This window comes from Macrotis lagotis, chromosome 1 (assembly GCF_037893015.1).
Source record: "Macrotis lagotis isolate mMagLag1 chromosome 1, bilby.v1.9.chrom.fasta, whole genome shotgun sequence".
Lineage (NCBI taxonomy): Eukaryota > Metazoa > Chordata > Mammalia > Peramelemorphia > Peramelidae > Macrotis > Macrotis lagotis.
Genome location: NC_133658.1, coordinates 435507108 through 435523774, shown reverse-complemented (window position 1 = coordinate 435523774; position 16667 = coordinate 435507108). Strand labels below are relative to the sequence as shown.

At 39.8% G+C, this 16667-nt stretch overlaps 2 protein-coding genes across 2 annotated transcripts; one reads left to right on the top strand and one right to left on the bottom strand.

Moving 5' to 3' along the window:
* Positions 1 to 910: 910 nt before the first annotated feature.
* LOC141518873 (growth/differentiation factor 9-like) lies at positions 911 to 3783 on the bottom strand. Its single transcript, XM_074231249.1, has 2 exons — positions 3251 to 3783; positions 911 to 2193 (listed from the first exon to the last, which is right to left on the bottom strand). The coding sequence occupies exons 1-2, from the start codon at positions 3771 to 3773 to the stop codon at positions 1241 to 1243; spliced, it is 1476 nt and encodes a 491-aa protein (XP_074087350.1). The 5' UTR covers positions 3774 to 3783; the 3' UTR covers positions 911 to 1240.
* Positions 3784 to 10772: 6989 nt separating this feature from the next.
* LOC141518865 (cytochrome b-c1 complex subunit 8-like) lies at positions 10773 to 12319 on the top strand. The gene is made up of 3 exons (XM_074231237.1): positions 10773 to 10870; positions 10962 to 11132; positions 12106 to 12319. Exons 2-3 carry the CDS (start codon positions 10979 to 10981, stop codon positions 12198 to 12200), a joined length of 249 nt encoding a protein of 82 aa, XP_074087338.1. The 5' UTR covers positions 10773 to 10870; positions 10962 to 10978; the 3' UTR covers positions 12201 to 12319.
* The last annotated feature ends 4348 nt before the right edge of the window (positions 12320 to 16667 follow it).

The following is a 16667-nucleotide window of genomic DNA, read 5'->3' as shown; positions in this document are numbered from 1 at the left end:
ATAAAAAAAGGAAGCCAAAGTCAACTTCAAACCCATTCTTAGCATAGCCCATTGTTTGTTATTCTTGGCCAACAATTCACCAAAAATGATCTCTATCATCTGAATGGAACATGCCAAGTAAATATATTCAAGAATAACATGGGGGCAGCTAGGTGACGCAGTAGATGGAACACTGGCCCTGGAGTCAGGAGTACCTGAGTTCAAATCTGGCCTCAAACACTTCATAATTACCTAGCTGTGTGGTCTTGGACAAGCCACTTAACCCCATTTTCTGGCAAAAAGAACTAAAAAAAAAAAAGAAAAACTAAAAAAAAAAAAAAAAGAATAATATGTAGCTTTATCCCTGAACTTTCAAGGTATCACTGTTTTCCTTTCTTTCTAGAAGGGTTTTTTCCTATTAAAATTTAAGGACAAAGTTAATGCCTTTAATGTGAAAAAATAAAGATGTGTTATTTTAATATGCACTCCCCTGGATGATTTATAAAAATTTATTTAATGTACATATTAAATTTATAACTTACAATTACACCTGAGAAAATTGAAAAAATTGAAGGTGCCACAAATAATGCTAGAATTTTAGCTCTTTGTTACCCAATATTCCATCGGGTAAAAATGCAAGCAGTATAAGAGAAGTTGCCCATTTAGGCAACTATGTATTTAGATCTTCCCTAGAAGATTATCATTTAATCCTCTATGCTTTCCACCTTCTGTTCCCACTTCACCTTATTTATCAACCCTATGCATTGGCACCCCTCCCAGACCATCCCCGCATCAAACACTATTCCACCAAATATTCATTATGGAAAAAAATTCTTAAAAGTTTCACAAAAATCATTCAGAAGAAATATGCTATTGATAAGTATTTATTCTTTCATCAAGAACATAGCATTTTGTCTTACCATTTATTTTGTCTTTGCTTCCAGTTAACATTCATACTAATAGATTTTTTTTTACTTCAACAATGTCAAATACAGCTCTGATTTGAAAAAAAAAACACTTCCTTGAGGCTATTAAGAACTCCAAAATAGACATTTGAAATCAAGAAAAATTAAATAGTATCCCAAAAACCTACTTAATATTTTTCAAAACATGCTAAATCTAACCAAAATATTTCATATAGAACTATACATAGTATCCAAGGTTTACTGTATGAAGGCTTCCTGAAGACACAACTGAATTTAGCATGAATGTTTTCCTGAAGTTCTAGGCCTTGGGATTTTATTTTCCCTAAGGTAATATGCTAACGACAAGTACATTTTGTTGCTATCATGTCTTCATATTCTTTATAAGCTATAGAGCCATCAGGTTCAATAGTCAAGACACTCAAGGGGCTGTATTTAGCAGGCACACAAGAAGGCCTTGGAATGGAGGGGTCTAGTTTCTCATAGATTATGTTTTGTACCATGGTATGTACAGGAGAACCATACCGATGCCTAATGAGCCTGGGACAGTCACCTTTGCAGTATCGAGGATTGTATTTATGTGGTGCCACAATCCAGTTGTCCCACTTCAGCTGACTAAAACTCAGTTTAAAGTCATGGAGCTCACACTCATTCTCAGGAAACAAAAATTGTTTAAAATATTCACTCAGGTTATAAGAAACTGCAATTTTGGGACTCTTTGCTTTAAGGTCAATTCCTTTATCTCTTCGGTGACGTGAAGATTTTCTGCCCCAAGTGAGCTCTTCTTCCATAGGATACAGAAACAGATCTCTTTGGTCAGCTAACTGCTGGTACCTTTTTTTGTATCTAAGAGAATTCCATCTGTGGTAAGCTTGAGCACTCATGTCATTCAGATATACTAATAGTGATGGGGCCACTAATATGACCATGTCAAACAACTCATCCTGCACTGGATTTTGCTGGTCTTTGAAACAAGTAAAATTGACAGCCATGTGGATATTTCTCTTGTTGGAGGCAACTAGAGGCTGAAGCAAAGTGGTCACATCTATTTCAATCCATTTGTGATTTTTTCTAAATTCAAATTGTAAATTAAAAGTGAAGGACTGTGGAGACCTGAAACAAGATGGGCTAGGACATTCAGGTTCCTTTACAATTATGTGGCACATACATTTAGTGGTAGAAGAAAAAGAAACTGAGTTTTCCAAAGAGTATAGCAAAACTGACTTGAGTAAGTGTTCAAGGGCAGTAATACGATCCAGGTTAAATAGCAGATCCATTGATTGAAGAACTCCTAAGGAAAAAACAAAATCCACCACAGGTGCTTCAATACAAATGAGGCAGAACATTTAGAAATCAAGTCAAATGGACAGCCTAATAGCAAGAATAGTAAAGTTAACGCTAGGTATTTTGTCTTCTCTCCTGGTAATGGAAGAGGAGGAAATCAAGATACCCTCAAAAAGGTCTTACACAATAGTACAAGGTAAAGTACATTTATTAGGATATTCACTCCCAAAACACTTGATAACTTATCACCAAGAAAAATCACAAACACCTTTGATGCTCAATAAAATCAGATTGTTAAATTCTAAAAGTAGAGATCATTTTCCTCACATGAAGAGAAACCAAAAAGATAAAGGCAAACGGACCAAATGTACCCTAAAGTTTCCTTTGACTTTAAAAGTCATATTTTCAGGGCGGCTAGGTGGTACAGTGGATAGAGCACCGGCCCTGGAGTCAGGAGTACCCGAGTTCAAATTTGGCCTCAGACACTTAATAATTACCTAGCTGTGTGGCCTTGGGCAAGCCACTTAACCCCATTTGCCTTGCAAAAACCTAAAGAAAAATAAATAAATAAAATAGTCATATTTTCTTATTTCTTCATCCAATTTCTATTTTGCTATTGAAATAAATGATTCGGGGCGGCTAGGTGGTGTAGTGGATAAAGCACTGGCCTTGGAGTCAGGAGTACCTGGGTTCAAATCTGGTCTCAGACACTTAATAATTACCTAGCTGTGTGGCCTTGGGCAAGCCACTTAACCCTGTTTACCTTGCAAAAAAAAAAAAAAAAAGAAAAGAAAAGAAAAGAAAGAAAGAAATGATTCAACCTATCTTGTTATAGAAAAATTAAAAATTAAATTAAAAAATTTAAGAAAAAAGGTTAAGAGACAGACAGGAATACTTTGATAGAAATATAGGTATTGGGTACTTCTCTGGAACCACAATGCATATTTTATACAAAATTGCAGTTTACATGCAAATGAAGCACCCAGATGAAGCAATATGATAAATCCCCTTCCCATCTTCCCTTTCTTCACCCCAGTTTTAAAAATGAGATTGCTATTACACACCTGTGGCTTGACCCCAAGAGGGCTGTTGGTGCTGCGTACTTGGTGTGAATAGACGGACTGTGTTGTAGAGATGACTTCTGTCAGATTTAGGAATTCCTTCCTTGGTGGCATAGGTTTTATAAAGCCTCTTCATATAACGCAAGGCTCTCGAGTCAGGCTGTAGCCTTGGTGCCCCAGGAAGATGGTGGTTAACTAAGACCTTGAAGAAGGGTGGAAAGAGACTGGGGCTGCTTTCTCCATCTAGAGGTTGATTCCAGGGCAGAGGCTTATCTTTAAGGGGCGCTTCCCCACTTGTTAAAGCTCCAGCTTCATCTTCAAGGAGTTGAGACCCAAAATTGAGGGAGGAAAACATCCACGCTAAACAGCAAAAGTAGAGGATGAATGTGCTGGTGATTTCCATAGCTTTGGGGAGATTAAACACATCTCCCCATGCCTGGCTACTCTCTAAAGCCCTGAGAGGTCCCAATTGCTCTCTTAAAAAAAGTTTAAGGTGGGGCAGGGAGGGGTTAGATGACAAGTGCATCCAGCTGTGATGATTATTTTGTCAGCTATAGAATACCCAATTTGTCCCATTAAACAGGACTATTTGCCTATTTCTCCTTCAATCCCCCTTCCTCAAACTTTTGAAACATCTTTTAAGTTATGGGCACACTATAACTGCCTCCTGAACGAATATAAGATCCTGGAGAATGATTTTCTAGTCAGGGTCTCCCTGTTTTTAATGTAGAAATTAGGACTCCTAAAGAACTCCCTGGACATATTTTGCCCAAGGAAAAAACAAGCAAAAGTTAAAGGTGAAGGTTCTGTCTGCTGTGATGTCAGCCCTACCAACATCCTATTTGTGATAGTATGTTTCTATATTTATTCCATATCCCATAATTTTTTGGGACTGTTTCCTTGACTCATTTTGAATTTCTAACTGCTCCTTTTTGTTTTTGTATTTGTATATTTGTATATGCTCAGCTACAGGTTTTCTGGTTTTGCAAATTCTTGCCTTATAAAGCAGCACAACTAAACAAAGGATTATATTTTGTCACAAGAATGGTATTGAATGTGCCCTGGGAGAACTTTCACCTAAAAGTCTTGAATGAAGTTGAGCATTTATTCTCTTGAAGGAGGGTGGATTTCGTGCCATGGAAAACCACTAAGAGCTTACATTAAAGTTTGTGATATATAGTGCTAATCTGGAAAAAAAAATTGTTAATCTGTGGAAGGTAAGCATTCAACCCCAATACTACCTTAAATAGAACCAATTTATTCATTACTCAAACTGATAAAACTGTGGTATATTGTCAAAATCTTTAAGTTCATTGAATGTCACATTCAGAAAACGTAATTCCTCATAAGCATGACCATTCACTGGTAAGTAGATTTATTTGTCTTTAAATCAATGAAATTCTTATTTTAACACCTACATTTAAAGGTGGTATAAAGCTTGGGGCTGCAAATTTAATTATTTTTATTGTATTTTAAAACATTGAAAATTCTGAATCAAATTGAGCTGTATCAATATTTACATAATCTTAAAATGCTGTGATAGAAGCAGTAGGGCATAATGTATAGAGAGAAGGCCCCAACCTGGAAGAAACAAATTCTAGTACCATCTCTGAAACAAGCCATCTATGTGATGTTGAGCAAATTTCAGTATCCAGGCAACTTCCTAAGATTATAAATTTCAGAGCAGGTGCTCATCTGCCTTAATTGAGAGAACCTTCTCTCTGGGAGTCTCCTAGAATAATTAAATCAACCACTTAACCCTATTTGCCTTGCAAAAATCTAAAAAAAAAATTAAATCACAGTCTGACTCCCCCTTCATCATTCTCTCCTCCAAAGATCATCACGTGATATCACTTATGTGGGGGGGTTTTGAAAAACTAGCCATCACAATTTTAAATTGTGATTGTAATCATAAGACTCCAGTACTTTATGAATCCATGATCACTATTCCAGAACTATTCTTCTCTCCTATATCACCTCCTGTTCCTTCCTCTCAGCAGAGAACCTCACCTCATTCTTTATGGAGAAAATCAAAACCTTTCACCATGAGTACTTCTTCTCCACCTCCTCTATTCAACATCTCAAAACCCCATTCTCTCCTCCTTTGCTCCATTCTGACAAAGAAATAAGCTTTCTCTTTGTCAGAGCCAACCCCTCTCCCTTGATCCCATTACTTTATATTTTCCCTGGAAAATTGGACTCACAGTAATCCCCTCTTTCTCTTTCTAATTTTTAATCTTTGTCATTGGTTATCCCTAAATAACCTTCTCTTGACCCTTCATCGCCTCTGATTGTCATTCTATGTCTTTTCTCCCACATTGAAACTCCTAGAAAATGTCTTCTATATTGCTAACCTTTTCTTCTTCTCAGCCCTTTATAATGTTTTCTGACTGCATCATTCTACTGAAACTGCTTTCTCCAAATTACCAATTATCTCTTAATTGCCAAATCTAATTGCCTTTCCTCAATTTTCACTCTTTTTGACCTCGCTGCAGTATTTTATATTGATGTCACCACCACCACCTTCTCCTGGCTATTCCTCAGCATTACATTTTCATGACACTGCCCTTATGGTTTTCCTCTTACTCATGTGCCTGATCCTTCTCAGTCTCCTTTACCAAATCATTATTCAGGTCTTGCCCCCTAAAACCCTAGATAGCCTCCACAACTCTGTCCTGGGCAGTTTTTGTTCTATATTCTCTTGGTGGTTTCATTAACCTTCATGGATTTAATTCTCAAATATATAAAGATGACTCATATCTGCATAATCAACCCTACTGAGTGCTAGGCATGCATTAACAATTGCCTATTGGATATTTCCAGTTGGATGTTTGGTAGTTATATCCAAAATGTGAAAAAGATAATTTATTATCTTTCTGCAAAAATCTTTCCCTTTTTCTAACATCCACATTTCTTTTGAGGCCTACACTATCCTTTTGGACAAAGAGTCATTTATCCCTGAAGCTGACCCCTGCCTTGCTCCCACATATCCACACAGGTGAGGAATTTTATCATTCCTAATTCCACAAGATCTCCTATATTCTAGCCCCTTCATTTGTTCCACCACAGTCCTGGATCAGGCCCTCATCACCTCTTAACTGGAATATTACAATTGTCTCCATATTGATTTCTTTCTATCAGATCTTTTTCCTCCCCAAATTATCCTCTGCACAGCTGTAAAATTGATATTTGTAAAGCACAGATTTGATCCTGTCTCTTTCCTGCTTAATAAGCTCTAGTGGCTTCCTTTTGCTTCAAGGCAATACAATATATAAACTCCCCCTTGAGTCATTTAAAGTTTTTAACGACTCTGGCTTACCATTTCCAGGCTTGCAACATATCGTTTCCCTTTATGTTAACTATGTTTCTTTTTTTTTTTTAAGGTTTTTGCAAGGCAAATGGGGTTAAGTGGCTTGCCCAAGGCCACACAGCTAGGTAATTATTATGTGTCTGAGGCTGGATTTGAACCCAGGTACTCCTGACTCCAAGGCCGGTGCTTTATCCACTGCACCACCTAGCCGCCCCATGTTAACTATGTTTCAACCAAACTTGCCAATCTGTCCAATCAACTTGATAGGATTACAGGGTGTTAGGACCTACATTGTGACCCATTGAGATACAGTCCTAAAGTATGAGGAGAGTAAGAATTTAAAAATGAAGGGGTAGGGCATTGAAAGACAAAGTTAGCAAAAGTAAAATATACATGATTCAAATCACATGGACCTTATCTTGACTGAGCAACCTCTAGGCTGATTTTAGCATCAGGATTGGGAAATAAAAGTAATTGTAGGGAGAAAGGGCATTGATTATTTTAGTCAGACATAAAACATTTATTAATGTCTGGTCCTGTGCTATGCATAATAGGATGTCTCAGATGCTGTGCTAAGCACTGGGATGCTGAGAAAGGTAAAAACTTGATTTCTGTCATCAAGCAGCTCACATTTTAACAGGAGTATTTTCAAGCATTTGAACTGAGTAGGAACCTTGAAATACAAAGGCAAGGATCCAGAGAAATTAGAAAGATAAATTTATTTAAACAGTTGGAAGGCATTATATGATGGTGTAATGCTTATATTTGAAGAAGTCCTTAATGTCTTCAAAGGATATTGAGGGAGTTAAATAAGAAAAGTAGAATTCCTGAGGGTGAGTGGGGTAGATTGATTTTGTGCTGAGAGTTTAGAGAAAGAGAGAAAGGATTAAAGGAATACACTAGTGAAGAAATTAGTAAAAATAGGGCAAAACTTGCTAATTCACATCACAAAAATAGTAAAAACATGAACAAAGGGGAATAGACATCAAATGAACAAAAGAAGTTGAATACATATGCATCTTTTGGTATAAAAAATACCATACTCAACAGTTATATCAAAATATAACAAAATTTTTCCATCTATGAATAGGGTTCATGACTAAACATGTGATGGGATCATGCACAATGTTGATTATATGAAATTTAAAAGTTTTTGCACAGATAAGGTTTAATGTAACCAAATTAATGCCTTCCATTATTTCCTATTTCTCTTGTATATGGCTTGTTTAGTGTGTGTGTGTGTGTGTGTGTGTGTGTGTGTATAGAGAGAGAGAGAGAGAGAGAGAGTATGCTATCTCCTCAATTAAATGGTAAAGACTCTCTTTTGCCTCTTTTTTATGTTGTTTGTTTTTTGTATCTTTAGAGCTTACAATGTGGTAGGTGCTTAGTAAATATTTATTGATTGACTAATGTAAGGGAAATAGGTAACTGGGAGAAATTCTTTGCAGCAAGTTTCTCTCAAAAAAGTTTCATATCCAAGATATGTAAGGAACTCATTCAAAATTACGGGAATAAGAGCCTTCTCCTATAGGTAAACAGTCAAGGCATATAAACAAGTAGTTTTCAAAGGGAAAAAAAAAATGCAACTTACTGACAGTCTTTTGAAAGACAGCTCCAAATCACTAATAATTAGGGAAATGCAAATTAAAGTAATTTTGAAGTGCCATGTCCTATCCAGTTGCCTGTTAAAGATAATTCCAAAAGAGAGAAAAATGACAAATGTTAAGAGGGGCCGTGGAAAAGCAAGTACACTAGTGAAACAGGTCAGTGATGCCACAGTGCACAAAGCACTGGGTCAAGAGTCAGGAAAACTTGAGTTCAAATGCAGCCTCAGACACTTAAGAGCTGTGTGACCTGGGCTCATCACTTAATCTCTGTTTTTTCAGTTTCTTCAACTATAAAATAGGGATAACAATGACAACTACCTCGAAGGGTTGTTGAGTTTCAGATAAGATATTTGTAAAGAGCTTACTTGCTTATCAAAGAGCCATGTAAGTACTTCTTCTGTTCCTTTTCCCTAGAGCACTGTTGGAGGAGTTGTGAATCTGTCCAAACCATTCTGGAAAGTAATTTGGAGCTGTGTCCAGAAATTTATTAATCTATTGTATACCCATTTGCCCAAATATATAATTGCTATATATATGTATATATATAATATATATACATATATATATATCAAAGAAGCCAAAAAAAAGAGGAAAAGGATATTTATGTATCAAAATATTTATACAGCTCTTTTCATTAACAAAGGGGGAAGGGGTGTCCTAATGGGGAATGGCTTAACAAATTTGGCATATGAATGTAATGAAATAGAATTGTAACATAAGAAATAACTAAATGAACCATTTCACAGGAAACTAATAATATTTTTTATGAACTGATCCAGAGCAAAATGAGGACTAGGAGAACAATTTATACGATGATAGAGCAAAACAACTGAAAAATTAGAACTCTGAACAACAAAATCAAAAACTATGAGTCCTAGAAAGAATGAAAATGAAACATGCTACTTACTCCCTGACAGAAAGGTGATGAACTTAAAATGTAAAGAGACATCTATTTGCAAGGCAAATGGAGTTGTGTCTTGCCCAAGGCCACACAGCTAGGTAATTATTAAGTGTCTGAGACAGGATTTGAACCCAGGTGTACTCCTGACTCCAGGGCCAGTGTTCTATCCACTGCATCACCTAGCTGCCCCTAGAAATATATTTTGAGGGATTTTAAACTATATTTACTTAATTGGGGCAGAGGAGATGAGAGGATAGATGAATTAAAAATACTTGTTACTTGAAAAATTAAAATGCACAGAAAAGAACAGAAGGAAGCAGACAAATTTAGGCATGTGATTTAGTATACTTTTTTTTAAAGTGAGTGGTATGAAATGGAGGTTCGTGGTTTTCTATACAGTACTCTTTTTTTCTTCTACTATTAACATGGAAATGCTAATTTTTGGTATTTAAGAGCATAATAAAAATGTAAAAAAAGTTTTTAAAGATTTTTGGACTTTTAATATGTGATGAGTGTCCCAAGACCCTGAGAGTTAATACAACTTGCCCTGCTGACCAATTATAGGTGAAAATTCAGAAGTAGTTTTAGGAGTTTGGGTTCACAGAGTTCACAAGTTAGCCCCGCCAGTCATCCAATTTATTCATGGGGGTGGGGAGAACAAGACCAAGGGTTCCTACAGTCAATGATGTGATTGTAAAGCTATGATCTTCTGTGGAACATTGCTTGGAAAAGATAGCCTTAACATGTATATAGAATATTCTCACCAAAAAAAAATGACATTACGTGGGAATATCCGTCAATAGTTATTAGGATCTTGCTGGAGCCCAGCCGTCTATTCCACCTCCTATCCCTCTCCTTCTCTTCAAGCATCTCCATCCTACCGCCTGTCTGTTCTCTCCGCTTTGGGCCCCCCGGCTCCCATGCTGCTGAGGAGGCTTGGCAGGGGGCGTCTCATCACCCTCAATCCACTGTACTGCAGCACTGGGCTCCTCCAGCTCTGCGGGGCGGGCTTTGACTTGATCTTGACAAGTCCGAGGACCCCCAACACGTTGAAGCTTCCTTCCCTCCTTCCCTCCTTCCCTCCTTCCCTCCTTCCCTCCTTCCTTCCTTCCTTCCTTCCTCCCCTCCTAGAGATGGAAAATTACTGCTACTCCGGACAGTAGGGAAGAAACTAGGGGGCGGGCCTGGAGGCGGGAGGACCCGGGTTCCAATCCGGCCTCAGGCACTTCATAATGACCTAGCCGTGTGGCCCTGGGCAAGCCACTTCACCCCGTTGCCTTAAATAAATAAAATTTAAGAAAAAGGAAAAGAAACTGAGCCCGAGGAAGGTAAGGAACACGCATTTGGTGCCTCGGGTGGCACCGGCCGCGCTTTCTCCGGCTTCTTCTCCCTGGACGCGCGGTTTCCCGCCACAGCAGAACGGACGGCCCGCTAGGGGGCGCCGTGGCGGATGGGAAGGTCCGCCCCGACACCGCGCGGCTAAGCGGGCCCGGTGAGGAGGCAAGGAATGATCCACACCGCAGGGAGAGGGCTCGGCGCAGCTGCCAGGCGGCAGGGACGAATGGGGGCCCGGCAGCCTCCCCGCCTCTGGGGGCTGCACTGCGGGGCACGCTCCCCCCTCCGGCCCGCCCCACGTTCTCCTCTGGGTCTGGGCACTTCTCCGCGGAGAGGGGAGGCGCGTCTCCTCTCCCCCCCGTGCAAGAACAGCCACATGAGATCTCCCGGAAGTCGTCGCTTGCTTAACCCGGAAGTGTAAGGGAGCCGGGGCACGAGCCGTCTTTGGAGGACGGAGTGTCCGGAGGCCGGTGAGAGCGCGGGGTGGGTGGCGGCCGCGGGGCCGGGGGCCGCGCACGGGCCCGGGCCCGGGCTCTCCGTAACGGTGTGTCTGATCCCCAGGGGCCGCGGGCGCCGCGATGGGTCGCGAGTTCGGGAGCCTGATCCGCGTGCGGCACATCATCTCCTACAGCCTGTCCCCGTTCGAGCAGAAAGCCTTCCCCCACTACTTCTCCAAGGGCATCCCGAACATGTTCCGCAGGGTCAAGGACTCGGCCCTGCGGGTCGCACCCCGTAAGTGCGCTGCCGGGCAGCCGGGCCAGAGCCGCTTCGGCCCCTGCCGCGGGCCCCGCTTGCACGTAGTCCAGGAGATTTCAGCCCGAAGCGTTGAGGGGACCCGCCGAAGTGGCCCCCCAGGCTGGGCTGCCACTAATGACCCGCGTCTCAGGGCCCTGTGGGCTTGCTTACCCGCTTAGGTTGGTAGTAGCTCTCCCCGTCCTACAGATGAGACTCCCTGAGGTCAAAGAATTTGTCCAAACACATGCTAATTAATGGTAAAAACGGGGTTTTACACTACTTTATCAGTTGGGGGGTTTTGGGGGGTTTTTTTTGCAAGCCAATGGGGTTAAGTGGCTTGCCCAAGGCCACACAGCTAGGTCATTAATCAGTGTCTGAGACCGGATTTAAACCCAGGTACTCCTGACTCCAGGGCCCGTGCTCTATTCACTGTACCACCTAGCCGCCCTAGACTACTTTATCTGAAATAGGATATCGAGAGTCTTTAAAATGAATTTGTTTGAAAACAGACTTGGATAAAGTTTTTTTTGAGTTCCATATTCCCTTCCTCTATGAGAAGGCAATCAATTTGATATCAGTTTCTTTTTTTAAGTCAGCTAGGTGGCAAAGTTCTTGGCCTGGAGTCAAGAAGACTCGTGTGAGTTCAAATATGGCATTAAATATGACGGTTAATCCTAATTTCCTTAGTAAAATGATCTTCAGAAGGAAATGGCAAACCATTGCCATGAAAATCTCAAACTGGGGCATGAAGAATCAGACGGGACTGAGCAACAATAAATATTTTAGCTCCTTTAAAGTGAATACAAGATAACCTTCCATAATATCTTTTAGGTTGAGGAATGGTTGTTGGAGGTATTAGGCATAGAAGGGTCATCGCTCAGAGCTACTCTGACAAAATAAAAGACCTAGTATGCAGTAGTCTTTCTATTGTGTGTGCTCACTACTTTTTTTTTTATTTTGATTTCTAAAGCATTTATAGGCTTTTACTTCATCTATACCTGGGGAACCCAGGAATTTGAGAAGTCAAAGAGGAAGAAGCCATCCGACTTTGAAGAAGAAAAATAAGCGGCTCAGGGAAGTGCAACAGTTGGTTCCCTGGTGGTCAGCTCTGTGACTTGAGGCACCAATAGAAGAAGAGTGTATAAAGATAGTTTGAAGATGAAATAAACTTCACATTTCACAAACTGTGTGGTGTGGAATTTTCTTCTTTTTTTTTATTTTTAAAATTAAAAAATTAATTGAGCAAAATATTCCAGAAACCTTACCTGGGAGGTGCTTTGTATGTTAACATAACACACCTTCCCTTTCTTTCCCTGTAAGTACCATCCATTCAGCAGCATTTATTATCTCTTATATGTCAGGCAATATACTGAGTACAGGGGATGCAAAAACAAAATAAGCCTTATCCTCAAGGAATTTTAGGGAGAATTAGCAAAAGATTAAACATAAGTATCTACTCAGAAATTTCTGGATGTAAGTACTAACATTTGAGGACTGGGAAGGATAGGCCTGGCACCTTGAAGGAAGCCAAGAATTCCCATCAGGTAAAGGCAAGGAGAGAGTGCCTTCCAGCTACCACTTCTTTGGAAGATAGGGCAGGAGAGTTTAGGAGGCTTTTTAGCAGGTAGATGTTATCTGAGATTGAACTTCAATAAAAAGGGGGAGAATCTATGCCAGGTGTGAGCAAAAGTGTATAGAGATGGCAAAAGGGGAAATGTAGTTCGGTTTATTTGGATTTTAAGCTGAGAAGCAAAGAATTCCAAGAGATAGAAGTCAAGAGGGAGTACATTCTAGGCATGGGAACTACTGTGCAAATGTCAATATGGTGATGAGTTTCCACAGGAGATGAAATAATACCAAATTCTGAAAGCTGTCGGTAAGACAATTTGGCAAATTTTCAAGAGAATAATGTGAAATATAAAGATAGTCTGGAACTAGATTGTGCAAAACTATAAATGCTAAGATGAACAATTTGTATTTTACCCTATGGGTAAATAGGGAACCACAAAAGATTCTTAAGAGTAATGATATTGTCAAATCTGCTTTAGGAAAGTTTATAACTGTGATGAAAGAGATTGTAAACAGACCATTTAGGAGATGTCAGTCCAAGTGAGAAGATGAGATCCCAAACTAGGTTGGTAGAGACACAGGTGCAAAGAAAGATGAATGTCAGAGATGTGGAAGCAGAATTGACAAGGCATGTCACTAGGAAGAAGGAAGAGTCAAGAATGACTCTTGGGAATTTCAGTAACTTGAAAAGCAGGTGATGGTCTCAGAAAAGTATAGAGGTGTTCAGTGGAGTAGACAATTGTGTTTTAGATGTGTTGAATTTGAGATATCCAACGGGTGATGCAGGATGAGCTCAGGAGTGAAAGAGGATTAGATGGGTAAATTTGAAAGTCATGTGCATAAAGATGAACTCATGAGAATTGCTGAGATCAAGTGAAAGTATAGAAAGGGGAAAAAAAGATGGTCCAGGAGAACCTTGGGATATACCTATGGTTGGAGGCAGGATATGAATGATGGAGGGAATGGTCAGGTATATTGGAGCATGAGAAGAGAGCAAGTCTTGAGAGTCAAGAGAGAAGGGATTGGTCAGTTGTGTCAAAAACTGAAGAGAGGGGTGGCTAGGTGACGCAGTGAATAGAGCACCGGCCTTGGAGTCAGGAGTACCTGGGTTCAAATCCGACCTCAGACACTTAATAATTACCTAGCCGTGTGGTCTTGGGCAAGCCACTTAACCCCATTGCCTTGAAAAATCTAAAAAAAAAAACAAAAAAACTGAAGAGATCAAAAGGATGAAAACCAAGAAAGGTTACTGGATTTAGTAGGTAGGAATTGTTGGTCATCTAAAGAAAATGGTTCCAGTCTAGTGCAAAGATTGGAAACCAGAATGTAAGAGGTTTGGGGAGAGGAGATGCCAAAGGAGATGAGTATAGAAAAGACTGGGTGGCATAAGAGTCTTGAGAAGTGATTTAAAACAGCTAGTATGGCAAATAAGAGTTAATTGGGGGGGGGGGGGGCTAGGTGGCATAGTGGATAAAGCACCGGCCTTGGAGTTGAGTACCTGGGTTCAAATCTGGTCTCAGACACTTAATAATGACCTAGCTGTGTGGCTTTGGGCAGGCCATTTAACTCCATTGCCTTGCAAAAAAAAAAAAAAAAACCTTAAAAACAATACTTCAAGGGTTTTGCTGTCACAAAAATGACAAAGGGTGAAGGTCAAATTTGGGGTTGATGTTAAGATAACCAAGAGACAGTTGGAAATGTTCAATTGGAGCTGTCAGGAGGTTTGAGGTGGAGATGTAGACTTAAGAGTCATCTGTATAAGGATGATAATTGGGAGTGGATGAGATTGCCAAGGTAGAAAATAGAGAGGAAAAAGGACAAAGGTGAATTCCTCTTCTCAAGGAACCTGACAACGAAGGAAAGAGAAAGATTAAATATGAAGAAGCAGGATCAAGAAAGGGCTGGGAGGAAGGTATGGAAGATGCAAGGAAGGGTTGATTGAGGGAGTAAATATGATTGGGGTATAGATGAAAAGGCTAGATTTGACAATGTGATGGTGAAATCTGAAGTAACTGAAGGATCAAAGATTGAATATGTTGATTTGTTAAGCAATTATATGACACATTGGGACCAGGCCTCCTCAGTTCGGTATTTGATGCTGGATAGAGAAGATAAATTTTTATGTATTTAAAGAAAACTAATAGATTCCAGGATTCAAGATGAGTAGTAGTAATCTGATTACTAATTGAAGAAAAGATTAGGGGTTTTCCAAATTGAGGAAGAGAGTGAATAAGTACAATTTCTTGAAATCAGAAAAAAAAAGTCCTATTCTCCAAGTATCTAAATTCAATAAAGGAACGAAGAAACAGAAATTGATCAGTCTGGACTAGTTTTAAGATAAAACATATGGGTTACTTGAGCTGTATAATAGTAAAGAAACTTGCATCGGTTTTTGGATCTGACTGGGTTTTTGGTCACCATAAACCTCATTCTTTAGCTAGTCTCTTGTTCTTCATCCTTTGTTTTTGGAGAAGACCAGTGACTTCAGGAGAGTGAAATCTCTACTTGCAAGTAAATTGGATTTAAGTGAAACAGAATTATGTAAAGTTATCGATCTCATTCTCTCCTCCAAGTCATCAGAGTCCGGTGGTCAGAATGACTGGTGATGACTCTGGATACAGTGGGAGATGCTGGCCTTTTTAAACTCAAGGTCCGTAAGCAACAGTTAGAATTGGTCCAGCTTCCCAGCCATGCAGGGAAGCCATGCAATAATGTTTTCCTACAATTCCCATAATTGAATAGAAAGGGAACTGAGCTAGATCCAGAATTGAGTCACAAGATGAAATCAATATGGTTCACTCAATTCCCTCAGCAAGAGGAAGGACACCTTTTTCTGACTAGGGGTACAGAGGATAGAGTAAGCAAGAGATAGTAGGAAGTTAAGAGAAGTAGAGAAAAGAAACTGAGTGACTTCACAGCTCCAGATAGAGGTCTCTCCTCATTAAATCAAAGTAACTGCTGTTTGACTACTCATAAAGGTCCCATGTCTATCAAGCTGTATTTCATAGTTATTCATCTTCATTTTTTCCAACCTTGATGGTTAGATTGCATTCTTCTACATTACTCTGGAGGTTACCACCTAGCTAAAGAACTTCCCTTTAAAAAGCAAATATATATATATATTGAATGTTATATAATTCAATAATTTCAAAGTACTTTTACCCTAGATAATTATGAACTAGGACAGCTAGGTGGTGCAGTGGATAAAGTGACAGGTCTGAAGTCAAAAACACTCATCTTCGGGAGTTCCAATCTGGTCTCAGACTCTTGGTAGTGTGTGGCCCTAGGCAAGTCACTTAACTCTAGTTGTTTGAGCTTTCTCATCTGTAAAATGAAATGGAGAAGAAAATGGCAAATCACCTCAGTATCTTTGTCAAGAAAACCCCAAATGGGGGCACAAAGAATCAGACATGACTGAAAATGAAGCACATTAATCATGGATTCCTTAGGATGATAACTTTAGAGCTAGTCCAACCACCTTATTTTGCAGATGACAAGATGAGGCTCCAGTGACAGCAGCAGGATTTGAATCCAAATATTTGCATATTTGAATGCCAAGTCTAGTTCCCTTTTCTCTACATTATAGTCTTTTTTCAGTTCTTGCAAGGCATTGGGGTTAAGTGACTTGCCCAAGGCCACACAGCTAGGTAACTATTAAGTGTCTGAGGCCGGATTTGAACCCAGGTACTCCTGACTCCAGGGCCGGTGCTCTATCCACTGTGCCACCTAGCCACCCCCATTATAGTCTTTCTCAAAGAATCACAGATTCTTAGTTAAGATGATAGGATCACAGAGCCTAAAGACATCTCAGAAAGGATGGAACCTATAGGACAGACATTCTCTACAGCATTCTTATCACTTGCCACCCATGACTTCCACTGACAAAGTTCACTACCTTCCAGGGTAACTTGTTCCATTTTAAGATAACTCTGATGGCTCTCCTTATATTGAGCCTGGAAATCC

Coding starts and splice junctions, on each gene's coding strand:
- LOC141518873 (XM_074231249.1), bottom strand. CDS start 3,773: ATGCACTTGTCATCTAACCCCTCCCTGCCCCACCTTAAACTTTTTTTA. Junction 2,194..3,250: donor CTCTTGGGGTCAAGCCACAG/GTGTGTAATAGC, acceptor TTTTTTCCTTAG/GAGTTCTTCAATCAATGGAT.
- LOC141518865 (XM_074231237.1), top strand. CDS start 10,979: ATGGGTCGCGAGTTCGGGAGCCTGATCCGCGTGCGGCACATCATCTCC. Junction 11,133..12,105: donor GGCCCTGCGGGTCGCACCCC/GTAAGTGCGCTG, acceptor TGATTTCTAAAG/CATTTATAGGCTTTTACTTC.